The sequence below is a fragment of the Camelina sativa genome, chromosome 17 (genome assembly GCF_000633955.1).
Source record: "Camelina sativa cultivar DH55 chromosome 17, Cs, whole genome shotgun sequence".
Taxonomy (NCBI): domain Eukaryota; kingdom Viridiplantae; phylum Streptophyta; class Magnoliopsida; order Brassicales; family Brassicaceae; genus Camelina; species Camelina sativa.
Window position 1 is genome coordinate 3,697,734 of NC_025701.1, and position 13,110 is coordinate 3,710,843.

At 33.5% G+C, this 13,110-nt stretch overlaps 2 protein-coding genes across 2 annotated transcripts; one reads left to right on the top strand and one right to left on the bottom strand.

The window, feature by feature from the left end:
• Positions 4,174 to 4,908, bottom strand: LOC104755092 (nuclear transcription factor Y subunit B-4-like). The gene has a single exon (XM_010477423.2). It carries the CDS (start codon positions 4,639 to 4,641, stop codon positions 4,222 to 4,224), a length of 420 nt encoding a protein of 139 aa, XP_010475725.1. The 5' UTR covers positions 4,642 to 4,908; the 3' UTR covers positions 4,174 to 4,221.
• LOC104755093 lies at positions 9,082 to 13,071 on the top strand. Its single transcript, XM_010477424.2, has 3 exons — positions 9,082 to 9,250; positions 10,221 to 10,945; positions 11,033 to 13,071. The coding sequence occupies exons 2-3, from the start codon at positions 10,238 to 10,240 to the stop codon at positions 12,992 to 12,994; spliced, it is 2,670 nt and encodes an 889-aa protein (XP_010475726.1). The 5' UTR covers positions 9,082 to 9,250; positions 10,221 to 10,237; the 3' UTR covers positions 12,995 to 13,071.

The window sequence follows — 13,110 nt, forward strand, 5'->3', positions numbered from 1 at the left end:
CCCCTTTTTTTTTCCTTTTTTTAATTTAGTTTTACTTACTATATTTTATACTACAATAGTTTTCCGAATAACATTTTTACAATTTATTAACTGAATATTCTTATCCTTTTTCTAATCTTAAAAAGTATATATTAGCAAATAGTTTATTTTATTCTTTAGCGTAAATTAGCATCTGATATTTATTTTTAGTCAACTAACTAAAATAAGTCATATCCTGTCACATTATTAATTTTACAAATACATTAGAAGACGATCTTTTATTTTTTTTTACAATGAACATAATATTAATTGGGTGTGTTTGTTTTTTTTTTTCAACTATTGGGGCACAACAGGACGATTCATTAACCTAATCCCTATATTCATATTCGTAGAGAGCGGGACTCGATTCCAGATGTGTGTTTTGTTTTTTAACATGAATATACTTTGACATTTGACATTGTAAAAAGTTGATTTGTTTTTTATAATTTTCAAACCAAAAAAAAATAAACAAGACAAATTTTACTATCATTAAAACGTTTGGAAATTGATTGACAAGAATAACACATATGTTTCCGAGAATAAACAATGATTTTATTCATAACATAAAAATAGAAATTATATACACGACTTTTCTAATCCTCATCATTCATATTATATAGTTCTTGTACTTTGAGCCAAAATATTAAACAAAGCCAAAAAAAAAACTAAATGTTATTTCAAGTTCTTCAGTTTTAGTAGTATTTGTTTTTCAACTCGTAGTGGAATATTAGATTAAAGAAAACAAATAATTACATCCCCCAGCAACCCGTTATCTTAGGGTAAATACAATTTTGTACAGGGAAGAAAATCGTGTATTGTAATCCAGGATGACACGATTTATAATTAATTATAGAAGAGACTTCATGTTTTGAGCATATCCGTGAAACTCATTATTGTCTCGTAGGTTTCGTCTCGGTAGTCTTGTAAAGTGATGGCAAACCCAAAAACTTGGCCCAAACACATCCTTGAAGAAGAAAAAAAGGTTCGAGTCTAGATTTCTCTTTTTTTTTTTTTTTTTTTTTTTTTTTTTTTTTTTTTTTTTTTTTTTTTTTTTTTTTTTNTTTTTGTCAAACCGAGTCTAGATTTCTCTAAGCTCAAAAGTCAAAACATATGAAAAAAAAAAAACACTACATTATTAAAAACTAAAACTGTAAAATTGACTTTATATTTTGAAGACGATGATAGACGATTAGCAACCATTCTTCTTATAAATTACATGAATTGCAGTGTTGGAATTTTGAGATGCAACTTTATAGTGACTCCAACGAAGTGTTCACCAAACCCCTTTGTTTCCAGATCCAAATAGATTACAAGCGTCCTACTGAATGCTACCCTATAAAAATATAACAAGATGTCAAATGAAAAGGTTGAAGTGATGAATTTTCTATTGAGCTAAAAAACATAAGGAAATATTATGCTGAAATAGAAGATAAGGTTTTATGCAGCGAACAATAATATATATTGAGATTTAAAATATGCTTTAAGTGACAAAAAAAATGAAAATATGATGACATATGCTAAACAAATATGAAATATGCACGAAGTGACAGCGATATTAACAGTTCTTAAGAATTTGAGTTCAATAAAAAAACATGCGTTTTGAGTTAGGGTTTTAGGGGTTTGGTTATTTTTAGAAAAAGAACAAGGATTTAGGTGGCACAAACCAATAAAATAACAATGTGAAAAGTGCACATATATGTCTACAACATCTTCACACAATAGCCAAAGTTGCTAATTGATCATTCTTCATTGGTTTGACGTGATGAATTTTATAGGAGTAAAGACTAGAAGGAAAAATTCTGCTGAAATAGAAGATAATTAAGGCTCATGCAGCGAAGTAATATATTGCGATTTAAAATATGCACGAAATTAAAAAAAAAAAAAAAAAAAGGAAGAAGAGAGAACAATGAAAATAGAAAATATTTTAATATATGAATTATGCAAAAAAAAAAAAAAACACACGAAGTGACAGCTATATTGACAGTTCTTAAGAATTAAAGTTCAATATATGAAAAAAATGAATCGATGAGTCAAAAACTAAAATGTGTGTTTGAGTTAGGATTTTTTAGAGGTTTAGTTATTTTTCGAAGAAGAACTCGGATTTGGAGTAGCACAAACCAATTTAAAAAGTGCACACATGTGTCTACGTACAACATCTTCATACAATATCCAAAGTTGCTAATTGGTTCCTCCTATAGTCCTATTAAGAATAGAGGTGGTGGATCAACGAATTACTTGATTTACGCATTGGCAGAATTTGTATTAAGTTTGGTTCTATTAGATTCGTTTTTAGAAGTGATGCCATCCAATATGATTTAAAAGTCGAATCTTGTTAAATAATTTGTATTATATAGTTTCTCCCCATTCAAACGAAAACCTAATTATCTGAAATATGTTTTTCAAACATCGTTAAATTTTAAAGATGCTTTAAATTGAGTTGTTCCTCATAAAAGAACTCTGAAAAAAAAAAAATAAGTGGTATCAAACAGCTCTTTCCTTTTACATGAACAACTTTTGACAAGGGTGCATCTCATGCTCATGGGATTCTTATGGGAATCAAGTACAACAACTTGGGTAAAATAAACGGTTGTAGGTAAATTCATCATAATAAGCTAATGTATATCTTTGTCCATGCTGCAACCTCAAAGCTTGTGTATATGTAAAATCATCATAATAAGCTATTATATTTCACATGGACCTGTCCTTTTCATCTTTCTTTTTGTCCTTCACAATGGGTACATCAGATGTGGTTTATACTTGTTGTTACCTTAAAATATTCGCGCTCATGGTTCCCGAGGCATCGCTGCCTGCCTGTACAGGAGCTCAATGCCGCGATTCCATGGTTTGAGCCAATGGAAACAAACATGTATCCCTATAATCATTCAGTACATAGATGTCAGATATAACATTGTTAAGGTTGATAGTAGTACATAACAAAACATTGGGTATTACCACATTGGTATACTAATAGTTTAAAATGTACTATGGAATGTTACTTACTATCTTGGTATAGTTATTGATAAATAAAGATCTTGATGTTTGTGATTTCAGCTTTTGTCTCTTTGAACTAATCTCTTATATATGTTACTTGCTCAATCCTAGTTGATTCGAACAAGAACATAAGATAGTTGAGAAGTGGTCCCAAAGAAAACTCTATACATAAACTATAGGTTGCATCTTTCTTTGATGAATCGTTTCTTACTTTCTTTTTAATTTGATGATTTAAAATCACCCATTTGCAAATAACCATAAAGTGAACATGCCATAAGATATACAAATCTTCAAAATTTCAAATATAATTTTTGGGTTTAGTGTACCTATAAGGTTGTGGTCCTCAGATTCTTAGGGTTATATTTGGAATTCTGAACCTCCAACGCTCTCCATTCAAACCCTAGCTAGACCCTTTTGACTCTTTAGTTTTACGATAAACAAAAAAAAAAAAAACAGCTCATCTCCCTATTGGTTGTTCTTAATTCTATGGGCTGTTTCTGCGAAGAAAAAATGTATTGACTTTAACTTAATTGGAATTTTCTTATCTTGTGCTTCACCTGCTTACATGTGAATGAAGTTCTGGCATGTGTCAACTTTCTAAGCTTCTTTCCATTAATGTGAACTAATTACGTTCTGACTTCTTTAGGAATCGTATTCCTTGTAATAAGAATTTCATTTTAAATGGTCTAAGTCCCAGTGCTAGCTCCTTTCTTTTGGTTAACGTACTAGCTCAGGCTCCATAAGGCATATGGGGATGAAAAGTTTCACAGATCAAACCACTGAAACAGATCCATCGATGGATCTATCCGGTAAGATACACATAAATCTCTTCTTTTTTTAGCCTAATCATGTTTATGTATGTAGCCTTTCGAAATATCGATCTATGCACGCATAAACCTCTTCTTTTCTAATTCCTAATTACTAATTCACATACCAAAAAAAAAAAAGAACAAAAGTTATCTTGCTATACCTTGTTTATGCTATCTTCCACTGGTTCAAACCGACCAATACTCGAAGTCTGAATTACACCTTATTTGCTTGCAAGAAGAAATCTCATATCTTTATATGTATGTAGAAAAATATCAATTATAATTAAAGCAATTATTACAGACATATACATTGTATTAACGATTATTGAATCCTTTTTGTTTCTCTACAGATCTTTCTTGGCTTCATAGTAAATGATTCAGAGAACATCAATATATATCTAATTCAACGGGCCGTGGAGCTGCTTCCCTTCTCAACAACTCTAATAAACTTTGTCGACTGACTCTGTAGATCACTTCTAGTACTGGGTCCTTTCTCGTTCCCACTATCATTGCTACCTTTGTTGTGCTCAGCTCTTTCTCGCTCGGCTTCACGGTACTTGTAAAGATGCCTACCCACGGCGTCAGCATAGTTATCAAGGCCGAGAGTGCTGAGAGCCCACCAGATGTCGTCACCATTCACCGTCTTTCGATTCTCCCTGTGGCACTTGTCCGAGGCTTCGCATGTAACAAAGCTTATGAACTCCGTTGCACACTCTTGAACTGTTTGTTTTGCTTCTTTTGAGATCTTCGCATTTGATGGTAAGATTTGCTTCATAAGTCTCCCTACATTGGCTATTGGTAATAACCTATCTTCATCTGTCATTTTTTTCTCTTCTTGTTTTAATGAATCTGTACACCTCTCTCGTCTCTCTTATAACCTTTTTATACGAGTAATCCAATATGAGACTCTCTCTCTATATATAGATGTATAGGTGTATATGTGTATGAGTAGATGTGCTATCATGTCCTTGCACTGAACCTATAACTCTTAATTTATTACATACTATATCTAAGATTCTGTCTCTGTATGGATGTGTGTATGTGAAGCCAATATGTGTAGTATGTAGTAGTATGCTGTGGATGTAGTTCATTATCATCGTTAAATGTATTACTAGTTTAATTTTCATCTAATAAATCATGCATGTTTCTGATTTCTTCAATTTTATTATTTTGCAACCAAGTGATTCAAAATATAACTCTATCTCTATCTATGTCGGTATAGTCATCAGATGACAATGCTATTTTTGTAAGATCATCAATACCATCGAAATCATGTTAACGTTTTCATTATATTTAAACTATAAACTATCACAGCGTTGGTTTATTGAAGTTTTACTGTATTTACTTATATTTTATTCTTAGAGAGAAATATCCAAAAATATAACTATGTTAAAAGAAAATGTTAGTATCATGCTAATAAAAAAATTATTTAGTATTTACCTTTTTAATGTTCTTTTTGACAACCTATATTAACTACACATCAAATTGTAAATTACATATTGAAACGAGATTTCAACTCCTCGTGCGTTCCAATAGTAAAAAAAAACAAACTTTTTAGTTCATATACTAAACAAAGTATGATACGAATATCCTTTGACATTGCAGTGCGGTAAGTGAGAATATATCAATTGGGTTATTGTTTATAGGTTGTGTTACCATCGTGTTCTCTGGAATCATCATAAGCGTATAAATTGAGTTGACGTGTTCAATCTTGTTTGTGTTTGATCTTTTTCTTTTTTAGAAAAAAATACGAAAACCCATTTAAGTCAAAATCTGCAAATATAATAAAATTAAAAATTGACGTACTTTTATTGGTCTACGGTACCTTTCTCCTAAAACTGTCCTGAGTTCATTCGATTGAAATATTCGACTCGAGTTAAGATTTTAAATATTAATTTAGTATAAACTTGTTATATATATATATTATTAATTTACTATAACAGTTGTTGAAATCCATATGTTAGCTATAGAACGATTGATGATGATGCATGGATCAAGTCACGACCGAAACATATAAACGATTTTCTACTATATACGTAATATTCATATATTATTACAGTGTCTTGGAAATCTTATTTAAATAAATTAATCTGAGTAAAGTAATGTATGAAGTGGTCTAAATGGAAAACTGAGAATTAATACCCACAATGAAAAATAAGGTTGACCTAATTTTGATTAGAGGCTAGCTACTTTGGTAAAAGAAATTATTCTTGATGAAGCAATGGTTGGCTTATGGAATGTCAAAACCTAAATATTAGAAAAAACTGAAATTCGAGGCACGTAATCCGAATAATCCAGTACGTACGGATCATATCCCACTCGCATGCATTTGACCTTTGTTTTTGAAAAAAAAAAATACTTATTATAGTATACTGCGTAAAAATTCACCTAGTCGAAGGTCACATCACAAATACTCTCTGCTCTTATTAGCTCTTTATTCACGTGACGAAGATGAAAACTTTTGAATATTTCCTTCTTCTTATTTTTCTGAGTTTTTAATCTTTCATTTACATTCTGTACTTTTCGTGGTAATATAGAGGTTTTGCGGAGAAAAGATTTTACATCTGATAGTTGTGAAGGGATTTAGTTAATATATAAAAAGTTAGAGCTTCTTTACTCATTGTAAATTAGTTTTGAGTTGGAAACCCATAACAAACTCTAATTTAATATGGTATTAGAGCCTACACACGCTAGCCCATTAATTAATTCGACCCGTTAATTAATCCGGTCTGGATGAAGGCTCGATCACCCCATTAATTGATGGCTCAAAGATAGGTTTAATTTCATCGACATAACTAAATAAAAAGTATTATCTTGAGGAGGCATGATGGATTCTGTCGAGATTAATGGCTAGAAGAGCCATCATCTCGAGGAGGCGTGTGGAGAAAATATCTCCTATCTAATAGATGTAAAGAGACTTGGTTAATATATAAAGAATTAAAGTCTCTCAACTTATTGTTAATTGGTTTTGAGTTGGAAACACATAACAAACTCTAATTTAACAGGTTTAAATATTATTATAATCTTTTTATAGAAGATACATATGTTTACATAAGAACTTAGAATAGGCCTTTAAAGCCGGATTATGCGTTTCATTATAAAGACGTTCTACATACTTCGAAACAGGGGTTGACGTAACCATGCACAACCAAATTACAAAGAAAAGTGTATGTAAAGTTAGATTGTTCGTCTCTTTTGTGAAAAGCATTTCACTTTTCCCTTACTGAACTAGAATTTGAATAGGAAAGTTGTTAATGGTCTCCCATTTTTTGCTTGCTAAATATGATAAATAATTAGCTTATGCTGTCTTTTCTAGTCCATTTGTAATATTATTCTCATTTCATTAAATATGTGTATTGGTTAATTATTCTCTTTCCAAGTCAGAACCCAAATTTAAAAACAATTTTACGTTTTGCATGCTTTGAAATGTTTTTTTTTTAGATTGAAAACAAATGCTTCGATTATGCTGTAACTAAATAAAATAAGAACAATGAACGTAAAAATATGATAGAAAATAATAAGCAGGGATTAACCGTTATTTCGTGGGGGATCAAATCTCTAAATCCCACTAGCTAGAAGAAATTGATCAGAACAAAAAACTCTCATGTTGCAAACACAGTAAAATAAATGTTCCTAAAATCTTCCCTCTAAGGTCACATGCTCGTCTTGTTCAAATTTTATTTTTCTGTCGACCTTTATATTCGAAGCCCAAAACGGGCAAACACATCTCTATAAAAACAATTTTTTTTGCAACAAACTAATTAGTTCAAAGGACAAAAGAGCACGTGCATGATGAAGAAGAGACGACCTGATTTGATAGCCTTATGGGCTTTCTAAGTTTGTTTCATTTTTTTTACGTTCACGGATCCTTCTATTTTTAGCCCAATATTAACTTTGGAGCCACAAAAGTCATCGACAGTTTTTTTTACCTTGCCTTAAGGTGAAGATTTTGTTTCGTCTAACACTTTTTGATTTATTTTTGGCAAAAGAAAAGTAATAGTCTAAAATTATAGCACTTCACGTCAAATAAACCAAACTAAAATTAAGTGATGTATATATATTTTTTCTCTAGTTTGATATAATGAGAAAATTGCACTCTAGCAATAGAAAAGATTGGATTAAGAAAAAGATACTGGGAGATTTTTCATAGTATTTTGGATGGTTTTTACCTTATGTAATTTAAACACGACGCTTGTTTCTCTTTACAACAATATGCCTTTATCAGAGTAAGTTTGTTTCCTACTACAATATGGCTTTCTACTTCAATCGTATGAGAGTTTGATATATCATCTTAGGTTTGTACATTATTATTTAATGTATTAAAACTTTGTAATATGTTATCTATATATAGTTTTTTCACTCATATCATACAAAAATTAAATATATTATCATTAGATTTGATATTACTATTTAACATGTTAAACATATTCTATTACTAAATTAATATATTTTTAAAGTATGATTGATAAAAAGACAAAATTATGATAATTTGTACTGAATACATTTGTCAGTAGCAATTTAGCAAATTTTCATTTCTTTCATTTATCAAAACAACACTAATACAAAATTAATATATTTTTAAAGTATAACCGATGGAAAAAAGGATAAAGTATCATAGTTTGTATCGAATGCATTTTTGTCGTTATTCGATAGTAATTTAGAAAATTTTAATTTCTTTGACCAAATATAAATATTTTCATTTGCCAAAACAACTGTCATATGAAATTAATATTTTTAAAAAGTATAATTGATTAAATAATAATAACAAGATAAGATTATCATAATTGTATGGATTATATTTTTGTCGTTATTCGATAACAATTTAGCAAATTTTAATTTCTTTGACCAAATACGAATCTTTCTATATACCAAACGTTTCCTTTAAATAGTTTGAAAGCTGTATACAATATAGCTTTTACAATATACAATAAGATACTGTAAATCTTGTTTAACCTAGTTTTTGAAACATTATAAAATGTTAATATTGATTAAAAATGATAGTATGAAACTATATCAATTTGCTTTAAGAAGAAGAAAAAACAATAGTCATGAACCTTGTAATTAACACAAGAAAAAAAAAACACGTACACAACTTTATGAGTATATATTTTTTTTTTCAACTTTGAAAACTTTTAACTGAAAACAATAAAAACACTCTAAACCCTTAAAATAGCCAATGGAAATCTCAAAGTGCATATTAAAAAAATCTTTTATATTCGACTCTTTCTCATATATTTCTCTCCATATCTGCCTCATTCATCTCTTGAAGACTTCGTGTTGAAAGAGCGACCAGAGTGCTCTCTTCTTCTTCTCTCTCTCTCTCTTTCTCTCAATCCTTCGTTATCTTTTGTTCTTGTTTCCAACTCCCAGATTCTCACAACAGTACCACCACAACCTCTAACATTGCAAGAGTTGAGACTAAAACTCATCAGGTTATCAAATCTCTATCATCTCCTCCTCTCCTTTCGTTTTCTTTCTTATACCTTGTTTGGCAATTCACGTTTTGGTTGTTTGCTTTCCTCTTTCTGGGTCTTAGTTGTGTCGCAACGCTACTGCTATATCCCTTATAAATCTAGATACTTTACAATCGTGAGATGATGAATCCTCCTCCCTTGGTTTACTTTTTTTTTTTTTGGTGTGTGTGTTTCCATGTTTTTGTCTCTTGCGTAAAGGTTTCGACTTTTCTTGCTTCTGCTTGCATACTACCATTGTTGATATAATATGTTCGTCTCGTGGGCTAAATCCGTAACGAGATCATTGAGAATTACATATGTCTATGGTGTTACAACTTTGTTTGATGTTCGGGATCGATGCTTTATGGGCTTTTGCTTTTTTTGATATCAGTTCTGATTACCCGAGGTTGTGAATCTGGGTCAGTGTTTCTACATAATCTGGCTCTGAAAACACTAGATTTTTTTATCTGTTTCCTCCGCTTCGTGCTTTTTGTGGGGTTTTGCTTTCTTTAATTTCCGGTGGCTGTGTTTGTTTCAATGATCAAACCCGTGAATTGAATCGAATGTGTTTGGTATATCTTTCACGATCTCAAGTAGTTGAATCTTTAGTTTGATACTGTGATCTAACAAAATGTTTGAGCTTTATAACTTTACCCCGTCGTGTTGCTCTGGACATTGTATGCATTTGAGCTCCTTGCGGTTTTGTTTCTACTTTTCATTGTTATTCTTCTTCCATTGTTAATTTCAATGTTCATACTTTAGGGTAAGTTGGATCTTTAATCATTGTGTCTTTTGGTTTCTTACTAGTGTCAGATCTTGTACGTATCTGATTTGCCAGGAAAGATTATGATTGATTTTGATTTTGGATGTTTACAGTTTCGTATGTTCTTGATGCTTTACTGTTTTGAGATTCAATACTGAAAATGCAGCTCTTTTTGTGCTCCTTCAGGTTTCACTACGTTGAGCATGGTTCTTGTGATGGATGGGGAGACTAGTATTATGGAGGAAGAAACAGCTGTTATGGAAGGTTCCTATGATGATGGATTTTCCTTTGGAGAGCCACGAGCTGAGCCTCGTGTTGGAGATGAATATCAGGCGACGATTCCTCCTATGATGTCTAGATCCGAGCGTGCTGCGTTTCGTTCGACTCCTGTTTCTTTGGATGCTTCTTCCTGTTCCTTTCTTGTCGGACTACCTGTCCAAGTCATGTGGATTGACAAACATGGAAGAGGACAAGGAAATGGAGATGATAACGTTGACATGAACCAGTCTTTGAAATCTTTAAGAGCCAAGAAAAGCCGTTGCTCTGCCAAGAACAGAGGCAAGAGTGACAAGAATCAAAGATTAAATCTTGAGGCTGTTCCTGCTATACCGTCAAGTCCTTGGAAAGATTTTGAGGTGGCTAGCTTTGTTCTTGGTCTGTATACATTTGGCAAGAACTTTACTCAGTTGAAGAACTTCATGGAGAACAAAGGAAGAGGAGAGATTGTCTTGTTTTACTATGGGAAGTTCTACAATTCTGCTCAGTACCACTGTTGGTCTGCATCCCGCAAGAAGCGTAACCGGAAATGTGTATATGGAAGAAAGCTCTATTCAGGTTGGAGGCAACAGCAGTTGTTAACCCGTTTGATGCCTTCTATTCCTGATGAAGCTCAGAAACAGATGCTCGTGGATGTGAGTCTCTTTCATATCTTGATGCGGAATTCTTAAGTCTTAACCACTATATGTATTTTGTTCATTGATCTTAATATATATTTACAGGTCTCAAAGTCATTTGCTGAAAATAATATCACTCTGGAGAACTACGTAAACGAAGTGAAGAATCTTGTGGGTCTCAGTCTTCTGGTAGACGCCGTGGCGATTGGTAAAGAAAAAGAAGATCTCACGGTTCCTACATCAACACCAATGAAGACCAAACCATGGTTCACGGTTTCTTCGAAACCTGCTTCGGTACCGGGCGTAGGGGCTTACAATTCACTCACATCTGTTGCCATAATAAAACAATTAACTGGCAGTTCACGTCTGAGCAAAGGCCGTTGCAATGATATATTCTGGGACGCCGTATGGCCGCGTTTGCTAGACAGAGGATGGCGTTCAGAGCAGCCTGAGGACCGGGGTTATTTAAGATCCAAGGATTACATTGTTTTCATTGTCCCTGGCGTGGAAAAGTTTTCAAGACAGGAGCTTGTCAAAGGCTATCATTACTTTGATTCCATCAGTGATATTCTAACAAAGGTTGTTGCAGAGCCTGAGCTTATTGACATTGAAACAGGAGGGGAGATCAGAGAAGCCACCGCTGCAGAGAATTCTCCTGAGCAATCAGATGAAGAGTTTTCCCGGTCTGATAGTCAGAGACACCGTTACCTCAGGTCTCCATTTTCTACCCGTGGAACTCCGGGAATGAACTTCACTGTTGTGGACACTAGTTTGGCTGCTGGAGGAGGGAAGTTGTGTGATTTACGAAATCCTAATGCAGTGTCTCTAGTTTTTGAGCCAAAGACGAGACTAGGAGATAAAGATTCTTCTGCGCCCCTGGACAATCAGAATGTGGAAAAGTCTCAAGTAAGGCCTCTAGATACCAAGAATCAAGTGGATGACCAACTGCGATTCACGATTATTGATACGAGTATAGACCACTGCGAAAAGTTATCTGGCTTTAGGAGATGGAGACCTTTACCAAGTGATGTCACAAAAAGGGATTATGTTGGGGCTGATTCTGCTATAAAGGAAGAGAAGACTTTTGAGAAGGTGAAGGATCCATCAAAGAGGTTGATTAAGCAGAGGCCTACCCCTCCAACAGAAACCAAGAATCATTCAGCATATTCTGCACCATATATGAAGCGCAGACGGCTCACTGCTTGCATTTCAAGAGAAAGTCCAGTGTCCAGACATTTACCGGGGGATGACACAAAAAGGACTGTTTGTCTTGAATCAGAGCAGCAAGACATACGTGCAGTCCAACACCAAAATAGCACTGGTGAAGAGATGAAGCAGGACAAAGAGACATATGAAACCGTGTTGTCGGTTGAGCAAATGAACTTAAAGTCTGATCAACCAAACAAGACTGGAGCTGGGCCGTCTTCTTCGTTTGTTGAGATTCAAGAAACGTCAGAGATTGAACCAAGTGAGTTAAATTCTATCTCCAAGCGGGTTAAACTCTGTTCAGTGACAGAGCGAGAAGAAAAACGGGCTGCTATTGATGTGGAACAAAAGCAAGCAGTTGAGCTCCCTTCTACTACTAATAGGTGTACTTCCAATGATCTGGAAACTACTCAAGAACTGGGTTCATCTGAACAACGCCGCGACCAACAGATTAGTACAGATGTTCCGAGAAGACAGAGCACAAGAAAACGACCACCGACCACTCGGGCTCTGGAAGCTCATGAATTCAACTTTCTTACAAGCAAGAGAATGAAAAGCACGAGTAAACCGGAACCGAGAAAACGCGAGAGTTCAACAAAGAAAAAGCGCTCAGCTAAAACGTGTAACGGAAATGGGAGTGCAGATTTGGAGCACAGAGGAGAAGCTAGAAGCAGTCTTGTAAAGAAAGCACCAACAAGTAAGCCCTTGGATCAAATAGAGGATCCAAAACCTAGCTATCTTGTCAATGAAGCAAGAGCTGAGAGTAAGGCTCTGGATCGAGGGCAGGATTCAAAGCCAGTCCCAACTGATTACCCTAAGCTTCCACCGATTGTTTTGAAGTTTCCATTCAGGCGTGGCTAAGGAGCTTCAGGAACGTAAGTCTTGAAAGTTTTGAAAGTTTTGAAAGTTGGATGTGAAAAGATTATTTATTGGCCTTGCTGAAGAATAAATGTGTAAAGAAGAGATGTTTATTTTAT

Coding starts and splice junctions, on each gene's coding strand:
- LOC104755093 (XM_010477424.2), top strand. CDS start 10,238: ATGGTTCTTGTGATGGATGGGGAGACTAGTATTATGGAGGAAGAAACA. Junction 10,946..11,032: donor AGAAACAGATGCTCGTGGAT/GTGAGTCTCTTT, acceptor ATATATTTACAG/GTCTCAAAGTCATTTGCTGA.
- LOC104755092 (XM_010477423.2), bottom strand. CDS start 4,641: ATGACAGATGAAGATAGGTTATTACCAATAGCCAATGTAGGGAGACTT.